At 38.0% G+C, this 18,406-nt stretch overlaps 1 protein-coding gene across 4 annotated transcripts in view; it reads right to left on the reverse strand.

The window, feature by feature from the left end:
• Positions 1-815: 815 nt before the first annotated feature.
• The window catches only part of LOC145775223 (A disintegrin and metalloproteinase with thrombospondin motifs 12-like), a 42,516-nt gene continuing 24,925 nt past the window's right edge, over positions 816-18,406 (reverse strand). The window contains exons 9-27 of one of the 4 annotated variants that reach the window (XM_082586476.1): positions 17,473-17,616; positions 17,242-17,392; positions 16,430-16,522; positions 15,859-16,068; positions 15,345-15,456; positions 14,032-14,165; positions 13,679-13,799; positions 13,225-13,364; positions 12,828-12,938; positions 12,385-12,526; positions 11,977-12,103; positions 11,101-11,320; positions 10,138-10,472; positions 9,460-9,874; positions 8,669-8,818; positions 7,776-7,949; positions 7,503-7,649; positions 2,628-2,778; positions 816-2,132 (exon numbers count right to left, since the gene is read on the reverse strand). In XM_082586476.1, the coding sequence (XP_082442602.1) occupies positions 1,981-2,132; positions 2,628-2,778; positions 7,503-7,649; positions 7,776-7,949; positions 8,669-8,818; positions 9,460-9,874; positions 10,138-10,472; positions 11,101-11,320; positions 11,977-12,103; positions 12,385-12,526; positions 12,828-12,938; positions 13,225-13,364; positions 13,679-13,799; positions 14,032-14,165; positions 15,345-15,456; positions 15,859-16,068; positions 16,430-16,522; positions 17,242-17,392; positions 17,473-17,616 (3,229 nt within the window). In that variant the 3' untranslated portion in view covers positions 816-1,980. Of the gene's footprint in view, positions 2,184-2,627; positions 2,779-5,861; positions 6,551-7,502; positions 7,650-7,775; positions 7,950-8,668; positions 8,819-9,455; positions 9,875-10,137; positions 10,473-11,100; positions 11,321-11,976; positions 12,104-12,384; positions 12,527-12,827; positions 12,939-13,224; positions 13,365-13,678; positions 13,800-14,031; positions 14,166-15,344; positions 15,457-15,858; positions 16,069-16,429; positions 16,523-17,241; positions 17,393-17,472; positions 17,617-18,406 lie in introns of those variants that run through there. The other 3 variants (XM_082586475.1, XM_082586477.1, XM_082586478.1) reach the window with 3 other exon arrangements.

Consider the following 18,406-nt stretch of genomic DNA (forward strand, 5'->3'; position numbering starts at 1 on the left):
GTATGTTCTAATTGGTGTCACATTCTTGTATTATCTACACTCCATGTGATCTGTTTCCGCCGTGTTATTTACTCGTGATCATTCTTGCATCACTTCTTGAGTTTTTGTTGTTCAGTTAGGAGTGTCGTTGCAGTTATGGTGCATAGTCAGATTCTTCTTCTTCTTCGTTTGAACCTTGTTCTTCGCCACTTCAAGGGTCGAGGGGCTCTGCCTTTTACCACCCTTGGGCAGTGGCGGCGACGCGGTTTAAATGTTTGGGCAGGTGTCGAGCAGCCATTGAATTGATTCGTCATCCAGTTCACGCAGTCCACGCACACCACTTGGCGCATGGTAGATGGCGCAGTTACAGATGGTGTGGTCTGCGGTTTGTTCCTCCATGCCACACTCACAGATCGCGGATGGAGCCATCCCCCATTTGTGCATGTTGAAGCGAAATAGTCCGACGCCAGTACGAAGGCGGTTGAGCCGCACCCAGGCCTTCCTGGGCAAATGCATTCCGGTTGGATGGTGGCTGGTGTCGGAGATGAAACTTTGGAGTCTTGAGGAGTTCTTCTTCCACTCCGAGCTCCATTGGTGGTCCGCCCAGGTTGCCGCACTGATGGATTGGTTGTCATAGTCAGATTTATCTTGTAAATCTCATATTTATGTATAAATTGCAGATTAAAAGTAATTCCTGATTAGGACACACGTGCGTGACGAAAACGTTTGAGTTTATTTAATTAAGTTATGTTGCATTTCTATGTGTCTACCTAATGAAGTATGTTAAACTCGTTGAAGTTATTTTACTTTGTATGCCTGTGGTACAACAAAGCGAACTCTTCACCAAAGCTTTATTAAGCAATAACCAAGCAGATAAGTTATTAAAAAATGGAACGATTGATTTTCTAAAGCTTACTTTCAAAATAGGCCTAATTGAAAGTCGATCGACTGTTGTACGTAGCTAGTCTTAGTTGGTACGTATGCAAAACTCATAAAACTTTATTAGACGCTCCAAAATTACCAACAGAATCCAACTATCTCATGCAATATCCGTAAATGGAGCTGACCAGCCATGTGAGACGAAATCTTTAAAGTAAACTTTATAAATGCAGTGGTCAAAAATATTTCCTTAGCATAGAACATTTTTAATCTCATCTATTTGTTTTTGTAACTGTGAAGACATCCATGCAACATGCAATAGGAATATTTGGTCTAATTATTCATCTGAGACCGTCGATGCCTGGTTCAGGAAAGGCAATTGAAGAAGAAGAAGACATTTTTGACGATGTTCATCAAAAGCAGATTTTTAAATCATGGCTCCTGCCAAAGCACGAGTGTTAAAATTAGCCTATTCACTCCAACATCCGAAAACCCAATTTTTTGCATTCATGCAGGATCTTTTGAGATTACATTAATGCAGAATGGACACGTTTTCTAGTTGGACGACCTGGTTTGTTATCTCTGTTTTTGAGTTTTGACAAAAACAAAGGTGCTCGAAATTTGTCAAGAAAGCGCTGTATCAAAAGAACCATGACACACCCAGCTTTAAGAAACAAATGGCAGGTTCAATGACTTGCTAGGATACAGTAATACCAGAATCGGTTATAAGTCTTTTGTAGACTAATAGGCATAAGTAATAATTAGCTATGTTCAACCATAGAGTCTAATTGAAACAAAATTGCAGTCAGTAATTCATTTCGTCGGCAGTTGCAGTCACAAAAACAGTGTGGTTACGGCAGTGTAGTGGAGCCTGTTTCTCAAATATTGTAATGTGAAAATTAACATCAATGATAGTCTGTTTATCATTCAATTAATGATGCTTCAAAGTGGAATTTTTTTGGAACAATGGGCCTTTGCAATATATAATAAACGCTGCTGATGGATAAAAAAATGAGAAATAAATGCGTCTAACTGAACGAAAAAAAAATAGTAACAACATTTTATCGATAATGAAGAAACGCCGCTGCAAGACATAAATATTAATACGCTTTGTTTGAACGTTTACGAAACTTTATCTTTTCTTCTGACGTTGATAAATGTTCTGCACGTTTGGCAACACTGGATAGCGAGAGAAGGTTGCACACATTTTCCCCACAGTCTCAGAACTTTACAGAATCTCGGTTTTAGTCGATCTCCAATGCAAGAAGAGAAATCTGAAACATGAACATTTCCAACTGGTTGATGCCTTTTTGCTTTCGTAAAGCCTGTCAGAAAAAAAGACAAAGTCTACACGGATATTCTTTACAACATAATTTTAGAGAACCCGATGCACGTCTATGATACTCACACAAAATGCAAATAAATAACAACGAAACTAGCATTGTTGATCACTGGGCCTACATGTATATTGTATGACCTACCTAGTTGATTTTGCTAAGATAAGCTAAACCGTGATTTAAAGACTTAGGCCTATTCCATATTGCAACACAATTGCATTGTATTAATTTGACACTCAAAAGTAAAACGACTTACGGGAAAGCGTTTAACTTACTTAATATGAAATCTCACATGTTTTTCACTTTGCTTTGGTAAAAAGTTTTAAATGTCTACTCATCAGAATACTGGATCATATTAATCTAAAGTTACAAAACATAAACACCCATGTTCCTTGTCAAATTACAAAAAAAAATCGTAGGCCTATCTCTCACCATAGTCTGTGACACGACATGGCCCTTTGTTGCATTTTTTAACTCGGACAGGTTTGAGCTTGGGATCACAGGCTCGGCTTAGCCTCCCATGATCTCTGTCTACACATCTCACAACTCGACGTTTGATTCCATAACCACAATTGACAGGACACTGCAACATCAATAAGGTTTTGTTGAACGAAAATAGAATAGCATTACTTTTTACGAAAACGTAGTTCTTGCGACATTTGACAACATTGCTCCTTTGTTAAATCCTTTTATGTGTTTTGCTACGCCGAAGTCTGTGTAAAATGTCAGATTCAACTAAAAACAAATGGCCTAAGCGTTTCTTTAATACCAACAAAGTAAGGGAACGTTCAAATATTACGTAACGCCTTCGAGGGGGAGGGGGGGGTTTATGCAAAGCGTTACGTTAGCGTCACATCGGGGGGGAGGGGGTTCAAGCAAAACGTTACGTAACGCTTTCGAGTACGGAATGGTAGTTTTTTATGCTGAATTCGTAGTGAAAAAGCGTTACATGGGGGAGGGGGTGGATTGAAAAAAGCGTTATGTTGGCGTTACATGGGGGAGGGGGGGGGTCAAAAATTCGGAAAAAAAGCGTTACGTAATATTTGAACGTTCCCTAACTGCCATATTAGGTAGGCCTAAAGATGAATATTTGAATCCAAGAATGAGTCTCACACTTGAATCCAAGCATCGGGAAATGAAAAAATAAGATTTTCGTCATACTGCACTTAGCTTGCGGCACTAACAAAAGTAGATGGCTCTTAGCGGCAGTAGCGTTGACAGGGGGGTCCAATGGGTACTTTTGGACCAGGGCCCGGGATAGTTTTAGGGCCCAGAACCTTTTCAAAGGGCTTGTAAACAGAAAGAGCCACAGTGTATTCTTTGGATACCATGCGATTTTCTTATAAATATATTGATTTGTGGCCCTAGGATTTCATTAGAACCACGCCCAATATGTCCTCTCAACAGCCCTGCTTAGCCGCCTTTCCTTCACGCCTACACCTTGGTTAGAGGTGAGCGGTGTTTTTCAACAACCTTCATAGCCGAATCAAAATACCATGATTAGCAAGCGAGCACATGCCCTGGGTCATCTCACTACTACCAAAATAAAAACTTTAAAACTTGTTTCCATTTGGAGTCGGATCATGAAACTGTTTTTTCTCTAATACTGTAGAATATTTTTTTCCAACATCACAGTTAGCCTACTACTGTAATTAGTCATTATTGTCTATAGATACTGAACCTATGAGTTATTTTTATTCTAACAAAGTAATTTCCATTCGAATAAGGATTTTTGATAGTTTTACTTGAAAGAGTAACAAGCAGTAAATTTTGCTCAGAAATTAGTGCTTTTATTTAGCCTGGTTGATTTTTCTTAGGTTTGTACGTAGGCTAATGATGAGCACTCTGTGATGTTAGGAATCTTTATTGAAAAAACGTTTTAAGTTAGATTTAATTATTTTCGTTCAATCAAACACTACTATCGGTTACTTTATGAAAAATTCACTCTTTATCTCTAATTTCTGACATCGCCCTTGATGCCAGAGTCCACCTTTTAATTATTTTAGACGTAGTCTATACATTTGGCTCAGGTAAGCTAAGTGTTATGCAGTAAAATGTAAAGTTAGGCTATCCCCGAAATGTCTTTGCATCTGTCTCTTCGTATGGCAGCAAGAAAAATTCTCGTTGGATCAGTTCTTCTTCAAGAATTCCATATTCGGAAATATTGTCAGTACGTTGCCACTGCTTGTTGACAACGACTTTTCAAGTGCAGCCAGATGGTAGGCTATCCTAGCCACCAGATTTCGGGTTTCGTGAAATAGTTTGGTATCGAAGTGACGTGAAAAAGCTTGGAACCTCACAAAAATCTGGGGTAATTTGTTTAATTGATTTGGTCCTAAAACAGAAAATCTTGGAAGCAAATAAAAATTTAGTGTAATTTTACTGTTCATAACAGGGCATGTTGTTGTATGTGTATAACTGCCCCAATTTACTCTCAACGCACCCAATCGCCCAGTTAGTAGATAGCGCTTTCTTCAAGGTTGCAAACGCCCTCATGGGGGCGATGGCGCCTACTTTGGGAACCAATGCTTTATGTGATGCATGATACAAACAAGACTTTGCATAGAAGCATTTGCAAAAAGAATGAGTAAAATGTAACTTGATTGGTTGCTTTCAGTAATAAGCTAATGTACAAATCAGCTTTCAAACTGAATCATGAAATAAACGTAGGATGCCAACTGCCAAAATTCCTATTTTTTATATGTAGATTGGGTCTTAATTGGTTATTTTTCTAAAAAGAACACATTGCGTAAAATACTACGTTTATATTCGTTATAATTTTATTTATCCGAGCGACATTCAACCAAATTACTTGCTATTGATCATTTGTTTTTGAAAAAGTATGAATGTGGCAACAAACTAAATTTAAAGCTTGAAATGGCAATGTAGCCTCCTCTGTTTGTAGATTGCCTAGCCTACCACATCTTCTTATATCGTTGAAACTTTGTGAATTTCTTTTAAAACATGAAGCGCCTTTCCACCGTTTGTAAGCTTCCAAATATCTGCATATTGTTTTAAATCATATTTTCAACTTAAACAAATTGTAAATGCTTCAAAAAACAAAATTTTTGAAATATTTCAATCGCCTACCCTCGCATGAAGCTACCAAGCTCATACTTTGCTGATGTTAAGCAACTACCATAGGCTACTGCATGTAGGATTACTGGATTAGTGACTTGGTTTTGTTTGCAAATTTAATCTTAGTTGAACTAATGTTTCTTCAGAAATCTCCAAAAGTTAACTATTTCAGGCCAAAAATCATTTGATTGCATCATATGTGTTGTTGTTGTCATACGATACGTTCTCAAATGACTCCGTTTTAATAAGCAAAAGTAGGTTCTACTGCTAGTTTAAGTCGTATACCAGTGCCTGTCAGCTTATATATTTCCATACACTATAAATTACTGTAAAATCAAAATGATTATTCAAACAAATAAGTAGGCTACAATAGCTCAAGGAAAAACACAACCTTGTTTCATTTTAAAATAAATAAAACCTCTTGATGAATTACAAGTTGGTTATGGTTTTGCTTTACTAATTTACAGTTAGTTTTGATTTGTTGTCATAAACTAGCGTAACCATGGCATTTACCTACACATAGATATAACACAAAAGCAATGCAAACCAGTGTCAATAGATCACACAATTGCAGCCAAGCTAGCATGCATGGTGGTGAGAGCCTGTGAGTATTACACGTTGAAAATTCGTTATTGTTACATTGGTTCAACGTAAAAATATCAATTTTTCAACAAGAGCTTTTCACTTGCAAACCTCTCATTTTATTCTGCAATACACAACAGCGTTACGTGCAGTTTTATTATCATTTCACAACTTGCAGTGATAATAATTGAATAGGTTAAATTACGACATTACTGCACGACAATAAACTGTCTAATGACATTGAACTTGTCTAAAAGTAACGAAAAAGTCAAATTAAATCATTTTATTGACTAACAAAAATTAATTAAAAAATTAACTAAGCAAAGTTGCAAAGAAAGCATCTTAAATTAAACTGGAACTATTGGATATAGGAGGTATATGAAATTATAAGTCACATGAATTGTGTAGATCTACGAAACAAACTGTAATTGACAAAACATTTAACTCAAAAGTGTTCTTGGCACGATATAAAAAATGTGAGTAATTTTGTGTGAATAATTTGATGAAATACCTTGTCTCAAGAGTTGGCAAATCTCAGAATCAACTTCATTTTTGTGTTGTAGTTAATCTGTTTTATCAACCAAGCCTTTTATACATTGATTCAACGTCTGCAGACGTTGAGCCACTGTAAAGAAGAACTGATATACTTGCTGGAAATCTACTTTCTTGAACTTGTGTGTCCTTGAAGTTTACGTCTAGAGACGTAAAAGCAACGTATTAACAACGAAAAAAGTATTTTATGAACTACGAAAAGTTTTTGCACAAAATACAAACAGGGATGTTGAAGTGATGTAAAACCTGGCCAGCAAATCAGGCCATTTTACATTGACTCAAGGTCTGAAAACATTGAATGGATGTAAAAAGAGATAGATTTTCTGACTGCAAAGAAACAAATCTGTTAGCTGGGCAGCAAAGCATGCATCAGCAGAACGTAGCAAGTGGAAACAATCAGTCTACTATACGTTGCAACTTGCAACACTTTGTTTCTGTTTCACTTCAGTAGTGATCCAACAGGGTCAATATAACACATCGGCGATTTACACGAAAGCTAAAGTCAACCAACACTGGGACAGCTGAAAAAAACCCAGACAGCAAAATCCGTTATGTTTATAATGATTTAACGTCTGCAGAATGTGAAAATGACATCTGCAGACGTTGTATCAATGTAAAAATAACGGATTTGCCATCTGGGAATGTAAAGCTGGCAGTGAGGGGATGCGAATCCTTCGCATTTGGTGGAGCAGCAGAGCACGAACAGAGCGATTCATTTCTGTCCGATTTATCAAAACGAAAACAGCAAACTTTTTTTTTAATCACAAGGGGTGTTCATTGCACTACCATGAAGATTCGTTTCAATTTCTACGTTGAATCGATGCTGCAAAATGTTAAAACGACGTTAGAATGCTGTTATTTTCTAACCGGATTAGAACGTGTCAAGCAGTTGCTGATGTCAATTATTGTAAGCAAGTTTTGGGTTGCAGTTTGGCAAGCATCACACTCCACTACATCAAAGCAACAACCCAAAAAACTAATAATTATTGGTCTAACAACATCAAAGCAACAAAAGGCGATGGAAAATGCTTGCAAAATGACAGGCACGAGCTAAAGTGCATTAATTAATTATCCGCGTTGATGGTTTTTCTTTACCCGACGCCAATGAGAGGCTCTCCACTCAGCACAAACTCTCAGCAAGCAGTTCTTTTGACCCACTGGACGCCTGGATGAGTTACACATCCCCTTCTTTGAACAGACGACGCGTCTCCTTTGAGTCCCCATCCCACAGGATACGTTGCACTAGAAGAGGGGATTGTTAAAAAATTGAAAATTGCAATAACCCAACTAGCAAAAGTTGCCTTTTTTACATCATATCAACGTCTAAATTTTTGCTGATTGGTAACTTGCAGTGAAAAGAATACTAACCATGCTCCAACGGGATGTCTTCCACGGAAGACATCCATGTAGATCACAAGTCATGTTGATCCTCCGTAGCTTAGGAAGAAAGCTGCAATGATATGGCCTGATCAGCTTCTTTGTCCTTGCATCTCTGCATTTTATCCTCCGTGTCTTGTGTCCTTTGCCGCACGTTCTTGAACACTGTGTTGACGTCAAAAATCATTTTACTTTAAGTTTGCAGGGTTGCCAAACTTTTAAAAAAAGTTCAAGCAAAGACAAGAATTGCTTGGTAAGTCGTGCATGGACCTCCATGTGGTCCAAATTCTTGGCATTTGAGTTTTATTGAGTAAACGTTTTGGCATAACCGTTCTTTGGTGATGTTCACTTTGGTGCATAAGCACAGTACAAATCAGTTGCAATGCGATAAATAATCAAGAAATAAACAAGAAAACTTCGTTTAAAAATTGAGCCTCTGTCCTCTTTATCTAGGACAAGCGTTGTCTTGTATCAAAAATTGCATGGTGTAAAAGGCTCTGAATATTTTAAAGTCAGTTAAATACAAATTTCGTGATTCACAAATGATGCCACCAAGACCGAGTGGTTATTGCTTTTGGCACTAGTGCTGGTAGATCGATTCCAGGTCGGGTCACACCATAGACTTTAGAAACGGTACCGGCTGTGTCCTTTCTTGCATAACGCAGTGAGAATAAGTATGGTAATAATGTGATGACATTGTAAATCTGATAAAAAAATTAAAAATAAGCCCTGTCGCTAAAAAACCTTAGCTGCTGTAAAGCGACAGTAAATAAAACCATAATTATTTCAAACAACGCGGGAATTCCAATTTTTTGTGGCTTCTACATACCGTACAACCTTTTTCACCGAGCAAGCCCTCCAGAAACACACAGAGAAAATCTCACCTTAGTCCAGCGTCCGTACTGCCGGATGGCACATGGCTTCAAGTTGCACCGTTGTGCGGGAGCTGGTTTTATCAAGCCCTGGCAGTTGCCAGCTCCAGTACTGCAAATGACGTTTCGAATTCGCGCACCTACGCCACACGTGGTGGAACACTGCAAAACATTTTTGATTGTTGAGAAACCATGAGCAGCAAAGGAAATAAACTTTACTGATGAATCGATTAACAAAATAAAAATATTACGTTGAACAACAGTTTCACAGGGTTATGGAATAAACCCTGTGTTAGATTTCTTCACATTTATAGTTTGAGCTGTTAAAATACGTCCCAATTTGCTCATTCAAACAGACAATACACAAGATCTCAGATTCAATACAAAAATCTTTGGTGAAGTAAGATGTCTTACTGTCAAACTGTTTTCAATAGTCAACTTCGATCATTATTATTATTATACTGTATTAATTGATAAGTATCCTACAGTATAAAAAGCAAATGTCGATCCTTTAAAAAAAAAAAGAGTGACAAGATATATAAGTTTCTGAGAAAATTGGGAAAGAGTTGACAGCCGATGACGTGATCATAATTTTTGTTATTCTATTGCCCCAGCCAGAAAATACTGTAGGTTCCTTTCACCACCGACACGTGCAAAACAGAACTATTTTGCAGGGTGAGTCAGTATAACTGGTGATATCTAACATTCCTAACCTAAATACTGAAAAGCAACTGAAGTGAAAAACACTGAACATTGCAACTAGTGCTAGAAACGATTCCTAATCTACATAGCAATTAACCTACTTGACCCCAACGTCCAGCCAACCACTTTGGCTTTAAAGTAACAATCTCCAATGTCGTTGTTGTAGTCGCGGAGGTCGGTGACGGAGTAGGGGGCACGCTTTTGGTGACATTTTCAACTTCGCTGCTTTCCGAATTGTTCCCCATTGTTGTGAGAGGAACAAAAGAGGTGCTCTTTTCTCCAGAAGCGCTCCAATGGTGAGCAACTGGAAGTGGAGAAATCACATCCAAGAGATCTTCATACTGTGATGATCCTTCGGTTTTCAAGGAAGAATTAAAGGTCGGATTCAAGTCATCGTTTACATCAAAGTCTTTATCGAAATGCTTTCTGTCAGTTTGGTTCGTGAGGATTTCATCTTGAACATTGTGCGAAACGTTGTTATGGTTTGACAGAGAACTGATTCCGAATAATCTTGACCTGAAAAGAAGTAGCCTACTCTAAATTTTAAAACAGAAAAGTCAATTTAGATACAGTAGTGCATCCATGTATACTAAATTGATTTTATTTAACCGATTCCCGTATGCGACACACGTCCTCGCATACGCCATGTGCACTTTAACAGATATCTTAAGCTGCAGTCGTTGGCGATGTTACATTTACTTATAAAGTATTTCAACATTAGCTTGTTACTATAACCCGATTACATATTTACTAAAACCCATCGACATTTTGTACATTACCTCGGAGTGATTACTTCGCATTCAGCGACATTGCAAGGCTTGGTGGAAAGTGGCCGGGTTTTGTGGTCACATTCCTCGTCGGTTTCAACATCGTAGTCGAAGTTTTCCAAGAGGTTTTTTTGCTTTCGCCGCTTCACGATCGTGATTTGGTTCAAAATTGAACGAGAAGTGCCGCCGCGCCGGTACGCCGTGTCAGTACGGTCGACGTAGGGCAAATCCGCGTACTCGTCATCTGAATGCTCTGTGTCCTCATCAATGGCAATGACGTCATCGATTATGTAAGTGACGCATGTCACCGTACGGTTACGAATTCCAATCCCACACGTTTTGGAACACTGTGTAAAGTTTTGAAGAAGCAATTATTATTGATGTTTTATTGCTAAGACAAGAAAGAGATGGAGTACACAAGCATATTTGACAGAAAACATAACAGGAAATGATTTGAAGTACGCACAAAAATTACAGTAAGCTGTGTGAACTATGACGCACAGCCGCCTTGTGCTATAGACCTACACAATTGAGCTCATTTAGCCTCTTCTTGATTTTGTCAAGGGGGACTTTTTTATCTAAACGTCGCGACACATTTGTGTGACGTGACAAAGGTATGGTAAAAATATAATTACAGTAGTTCAAAAATCAATATTAAATTCTACTGCAAACTCGTGCTTGCAAAATGGCCGGCATGATAATGCCACTTACATATGCAAGCATTCGATTGAGCAATCAGCCTTAAGTGTCTCATTCAAACACACAAATAAAGTGGAAAAGAAAACCGAATATGAAATCTCAGTTTCGTGCACAAAGAATGCACCATTTTATATAATAAAAGCTCCACAGTCGGAACCCATCTCAGCAGACGAGTGGTTTTCCCTGCTTACAGTTTTAGAAAAAGGCGAAAAAAATGATATTGATGTCAAGATACAGATCTAAAATAGCACACAAGAAGACAAAGCAAAGACTTACGCTTCCCCATTTCCCAGCTCTCCATGCAGGACACGGGATCTGACTCTCTGCAGAGCAAGAGCGGGTCGTTTCAGGCTCAATCGCATTTCTGCACTCTGTTCTGTTGAGGATCACCTGCTCATCGCCGCTAACGCTCCGAATGCACAATACTGTCCTTTTCTGGCGACCCATTCCTCCACCACATGTGACAGAACAGGGTTGCCAAGGGCCCGCAAACCACCTGAAATAATTGCTTTAATAATGACAAGAAATTAAATAATAAAATAAAAGTCAGTAAGGTGCCGAACCAGCAATCAGTAGACCTTAACCCTTTGAGGACCATTAATTTTCCTCAAAAAAAAATTTATGTAGAATTTGTTTGTTTACACTTCATATGTCATATAAACAACACCCACGCAAAAAAAAATAAAAAAAGATGTCTATCCTAAAATTAAGCATAGATATCGAATACTACGTTAGGGGATCAGCAGTGGCAATTTTTTTAAAGTTAACTGGGGTGTAGTCGGCTAATTTTTATGGGACACATATGTCCCATCGGTCCTTAACCATCAAAAAATGTAAAACTTACAATACAATAATTAATTAGTGTTCATAGTTTTTGCAAGTGTTGTAAATCTACCATCAAGCATTCTCTGCAACGCTGTACTCAGTGTTTGTTTCAAAAAGTATCGCATATTCCACTTGGCGCTTTATTTTTTATATTGACGTAAGAATAAAAAAATGGAAAGCAAAAAGATGTCTGTCACGTTCATAAAAAAAAGAAAAAATAATACGCCAAATAATAACAAGCCATTAACATGAGGCCGTGCTGGAACATTCTTTTAGGATAATTTTGTCTTTTTACAAAGTACTTCATTTATTTGTTTAAATAATTACTCAGGTCGACAGCTTGGGTTTAAGCATGTTCTTCTCTGATCCTTCGGTCTGCTTTCAATATCACAAAAGTCCTCTTCAACAATTCCAGCTTTCTTCTCCACACAAATTGCCAGAGACAGCTGAATTCCTGTTAAGTAAATTATAACTAACTAAAAAAGGATTTTTGCTGCAAAGTTTAATCTTTGTGCAGACATGATTTCTTATTTTGCTGTGTTTCAATAACGAATATAAGTTTTGATTACAACAGTAAATAAACAAAACAATATATAAATAAAAATAGAAAATCTTTGCCAAATTAAATCATTTTTTTTAAAGTAGTTCACCACTTAATTTTATGTTGATTCATTGTCAAAAAAATGAAAAAGCGATTTTAAAATCAACATCCAGGATCATCATTCAGCCTCTAACCTCTTCCACAAGTCCTAGAGCAAGGAGTCCACGGCTGCAGCATCCATTCAAACTCCGGTTGCATCTCGTCAAATACGGCGCTGACATTATGAGCCAAGATGTAAGATATCTGCACTCCTGGATTCTCTTCCACAAAGAGAAGCTGGAGAAGATACAAAAGTTATGGTGAAAGACCTTTCCATACTTCTCGTGATAATAAAGGGTTGACGTGAACAATAGAAAACTCTACAACCTCAAGTAACGTAACAGCTTTACGTGAATAACTTGCAGATGAAACAGTGCAGCTGTATACAAGGAAGAAGTAATGAAATAAAAGGTATTTATCGCACCATATCATTGATAATTTCTCAAAAACTTCTAAAACAAAGGTTGCAAACAGAGGTATTGGATCTAAAGAAAACTTTGGCATCATTGTATATTATCCAACCGTAGGCCAAGCTTACCACCACTGCAATACCATGTGTGACTGGGCCGTCGGATGTTATGTTGTCCTGCGTTTTGTTCATTCTTTTGTAGCTGAAGACCGTACCAGCCAAGTCAAACTGGAAATCCCACTAACAAGAACAGAGCGAATGCTTAATTTGGAAAGTGACAAGAAAATGCTTTTTTGTTTCAGAATAGTGTTGCCAATGTAAAATATTTTTTTAACCTATTATAAGTTATGCCAACTGGTCAATCAAAACTAACATTGGAGTTGCATCGGACAATGTCTTGATAGCGGGTTAAAAGCAACAACAATACAGTAGTGTGTAAATGCTTTCGAATAGTATACAATAAATACAATTGCGCTGAAAAATAAAACGTTAAACATAGTACATCCATCAAAAGTATCCCCAGTACCTGAATCATGTAATTTCCATTCAAGTAAAAATCTTCTTCGTTTAAAGGGTTTCGCAGAGCAAGAAAATTCCCAGAGGGGGCTACTTCATGAATTCTGATCTTTCTAGCACCTTTAGGTATTAGACCAAGTTGAACGTATTCTGAAAAGCAAAAAAAAGGGTTGTGAAAAGTAGGCCTACTGACAATAACATGTCAGCAGTTACCACAGCTATTGCACAGACAGCAAATCAGTTCATCTTACACTACGGTAATTCAGCCATCGACTACTTTTCGTGGGGTTAATTTAACGTCTGGTGACAGTAAACCAATATCGAGTATTAACACTTGTTCACAATACAGACTTATTAATTTTAATTTTTTGCAAGAATATAAAAGTTGAAAATAAAAATTGAGATAAAATTTTAACTTCTAGCGACGTTGAAACGACATAAATAAGCGATTTTTGGAGAGATACCTTCTCCAGTTGAGACATCAAAAGTCGTGTTGACCTCGGAACAAGATAATCCGTCACCGCGGCAAACTCCGCACTTGTCTTCTTCTGCCAAGGAATCAATCTTCAAATCACAGCCCAAATGCTGCAGAAAAAATTTAACCTCAACTCTTTCAAAATTACTGTAAAAATTAGTTTACAAAAAAATCGGTTGGCAGTGGCCTGTGAATATCATTAATGATTTAAACTTTCTGTCGTGCTTTCTATAAACGTTGCATACACATCACGCACAAGTATCACCGTCCCATGGCATCATTTACATGCTTTATGACACTATACCAACCTGAAATAAAACAAAATTGCTCACAGTCCGTCACCTTGCATATCCCATCCACGCAGATATCCTTGCCATGAGCAAAACACTTGGTCCCATCAACCACTTTGTCGCGTAACCGGTCAGCAAACGGCTGCTTGCTGTCCCTTGTATAACAATGCAACTCACATGGATATACTGTAAATAAACGGTTAAAGCAGAAGGTTAAATGTATCCTTAATTATGCTGTACTACATTTGGCGTTTTTTCTCCTATTAGTAATTAATACAGTGTAACGTCATGCATCCTTGGTGTAAACCTATGACTATGGTATAGGACCTATACTATAGGTAGTCCCACACTTAGTTCTGAGCAAGGGCGTAGCCAGTACAAAAATTACAGGGGGGTAAATAAGTATTTTCGGGTATGTAAGTAAGTCCGGCAACGAGTCACCCAAGGCGGAGCACCCATTTCAGCCTAAATCAATATTAAAACTTTCTCAAATGATGCTGTAATAATTAATTAAACTACCATTCAACGTTTTATAGGCAGAGAAAACTTTTTCTCGAACCGTAGAAAATTTCATTATCGGATCACCGCTTCAATGCGTGATGGAAATCTACAAGTAAATCTGCATCAGGCATTGCAGAGTGCAAAAAACAGTGTTGCAGAACGCGTTTTCGAATATTAAATTCTCATCAGTGCAACTACGTTTATGAACGCAATAACAACGGTTAAATTTAAACTCAATACAATACATTACAAACATTATAAGGACATATTCTCAGTATTCAATTGAATATTAATAAATCCAGAGACATCAGAAAATCACTTCCCGCATGCAATTCCAGACCGACATTACTCGCTTAAGGTTTTTTTTGTTAAAACAAACTTAATGTTCAAATGTAATAGAGTAAGAAATTTTTATTCAAAATATGTTGGGTGAGGGGAGGGAGCAATTGCCCCCTGACTACGCCCCTGGATCTGAGATTTGGGGAATGAGAAGATAAGGTTCTTATCAGGCTAGGCCTTCAGCGCTCATGAGAGTCTGGTGGCCAGTTCCTTTCTCTCAGCTGCCTTTCCTTCAACAATTAAGCCCACCCAATTTATTACACCCGGGGAAGAGGTGGGCGGTGTTTATCAACAACCAGCTCAAGCTGGGAGTCGAACCAAGTTCGCATTATTGGAAAGCCAACGCCTTATCCGCTGCGTCATCCCACCGCAATATGACTAAATCACACACTAAAAGCTGATTGCTGCTATCCAGTAATTGTAAAGTTTTCTGCATCGATTTATAAGACAGCAAATACTATTAAAGTAGACCAGCCGGCCTAGGCCAGGATAAAATGATGTCAATTGGCAAAATGCAAACTTTACCTGGGCTGTCCACAGGCAACCAAGTGTACGTGCGGTTTCGATAAAGCACATTGTTGAAGGCAGCGCATTGTTCTGTGCGGAAGGACACTGTTTTGTTCGTCTTCGGACAACTCTGTAATGCAAAGATTGTTGTCAGAGCTTAGATTATGAACTAGTTTTGTGATAACTGGTAAGTCAGCAATATAAAAACCAAGGCGTGCCACCACAGGGCATTGTAATACAAAAATGTAATACAAAAATAAAGTGAAAGTTTTCGGTATTCATTGGTCGGGCAATAAGGATTTAAAATGTCACGGAAACCGCAACTATTTCACATTTGTTGTTTAGTGAAAACTAAGTTATATACAGTAGAGAAATCCATGTTTTATCTAAAAATGATGAACACAGGGTTGTTCATAATATTATACAAGCCTTGAAAATTGTTGCTTAGCAAATAAAATATTGTTTTCAACGTCTAAGGTGGAATCAACTTTAAAGTTGCTAAAGCTTTGCTATGTACAAACGTTCAACTCACCCATACGTTGCAGGTTTTATGACGTCTGCGTTCACCCAAGCAGAACCGCCCACCGTGTCTCGGCGCTGGTTGGTTGCAATATCGCGCCGAAAATGTGACGCCAACTCCGCATGTTCGAGAGCATCTGCTCCATTTACTCCAAGGACTCCAGGATCCGTCCACTGAAGAGGGACGCTTGCCGACTCTCACACACCTCCCCGCATAGCACCACTGTTTTGGAGCGGTCAAAACTTAGTTAATTGCTATCTTTAATTAAATTTCAAGCACTAAAGAACAGTGTAGTGGCATAACGTAAACACGACTTCCAACTGAAATATGTTCATATTCTAACGCGATGGAATATGTTAACAACAGCATATTAATGAGTTATGTTTAGGGTGAAATGTTAAGGATACGTTTTGTCTGTGAAAGCATAACACCAGCAGCCCATAAATATATATTTCATTTACAAAGAACAAAAGCTTTTAAAACTATCTTGAAAGACAAAGCTACGTCATATACCTAACAACCTCTTTCGTCTGGTGACGTTAAAATAATGGAAAAACAACTACTTCGTATTAAGTGCATTTACCCTTCCTGGCGCGCATTTTGTTCCAGGTACTGCTGCATGCAATCTTGAACGGCAAGTGCCTTTGTAAACACACCACAGTCTACCACACATGTCCTGCAAAGAGCAAAGAGGTTCAGTTGAACTGACCGCAAACGCCATCAGAACTGGTCGCAATAAACAAAAAGTATCCCAGACAGCAAAATCCGTCATTTTTACATTTGCGCAACAAGCTTTTCTTTAATTTCTGTTTGTAGCATTTGCTTTCTTTTATGGTTTTGACAATTCCGGAGAAGTCAATATTGGACTATTGTTTTCTGATGTAATCGCATTATTACTGCATTATGTCCGTCAAACTTCAATTGTCATTGGAAACAATGTTCCTTGGTTCTTCTTTCACACACTGAAAAACGCCTTCCAGACAAAAGCAAAGAGCACGAAGCGAAATTAAATGCGCCATGAATGACTGGTGTATGGAAATCATCTATTGTCGTGTTGAACACAGTGAGAGCGATTAGCTCGAAGTACAACTGTCGGGATGCGCACCAGATTAAAGTTATTAGCCTTGTTACTCAATGCAACAAACAGTGTACCAGCCTCATTATTTGGCATCCTTATTCATTTATAGTGCTGATACGAGACATTCAACCGCTTCAAAGGGACAATTTTCTGGGTTGGTTCACAATAACAGAAAAGTTTTATAAGTGAATCAGATTAAAGTTATTACACATTAGGCAAAGACTACATCAAAGGCACTGGACATTAACCCTAAATAAATAAAACTGTCAAAAATCTCTTTCAGAAAAAATACTGTTATTTCCAAAACCAAATCTCACATCAATTCTTCTGCATTGCCTTGACTGGTAACCGAACATAAGTCTGCACTGATGATCTGCATTGTACAGAACACCAGGCAACTCGCTTGGATAGCTGAACTGGTCATGATCGATAGATGGGGGGTCCATCAAGCAAAAGCCCCAGTTTCGGCTGCAAAAACATGTTTTCAGTTTTTAGACGTTAAATTAACGTAACGAAGACTTATTTTATATAATTTCAACACTACTCACTCCAAGAATCGTGTCACGTAACGACGACTGCATGAACTCCATCGCATCGCCAAGTTGTTCGATGTGAGGTGAGGCGCCATCACGCGGGGATATTTTTCGTTGGGTGTGCAACCGTTCAGCTGACCATCGTGATGCATTGCAAAACTAAAATAGGAAAACAATCGATAAAAAATCTTTACAAAACAACAATTAGTTGGCGGTGATGTAATGTGGTACTTTTAAGTGATACAGCTGCCTCGCAGTGAACTCTGACAATGAACAGAAATAATAAAAATAGATTTAAAGGGCCAATAAAGGAAGTAATGGCTGAAATGATGTAGTTACATAAGCCTGTTGTCGCTCAATTTGGCGCCTATTCTGGCTAGGTTCAATACTCAAACTCAATCTAGCAAAAGTTACTTTTCCTTTGCGTAGTTTCAACGTGATCAGACGTTGAATCGATGTGAAAAAAAAATCTTCTGCTAGTCAGAAAGACGTGCTACTTTTAAGACAACAAAGTTGTTTGCGACTAATCAGCATCTTTAATTCTTTATACATCACTTCAACGTCGACTTGTTGAAAAGATTTGTAACACTTTGAGTATACGAGCATTAAAAACGTGATGATTGTCCCAAAAATCACATGCTTGTCGTTAACAAGCGATTAAAATCGTTGACAAAAATTACCCCACCAGGATTTTCGTTACATTTTATAGATTGTCGGCATTATGACGAAAACTGTGAACAAGCTTTCGCGAAAGCAAACAAAAAGAACTCACATAGCCTTCAGCTCACGAGTTTAACACACTTTCGAAAACCTTTCTTGTAAACTTTTATTTGTGATTTTATGGCGATGTATCAGGGTTCTCAATAGGGTTAAATTTACCTCTCTAATAGTAAATTACTAACTCAAATTAAAACTAAACATTTACGGAATGTTGATGTGACAACAACTA

The sequence above is a fragment of the Aplidium turbinatum genome, chromosome 8 (genome assembly GCF_918807975.1).
Source record: "Aplidium turbinatum chromosome 8, kaAplTurb1.1, whole genome shotgun sequence".
Taxonomy (NCBI): domain Eukaryota; kingdom Metazoa; phylum Chordata; class Ascidiacea; order Aplousobranchia; family Polyclinidae; genus Aplidium; species Aplidium turbinatum.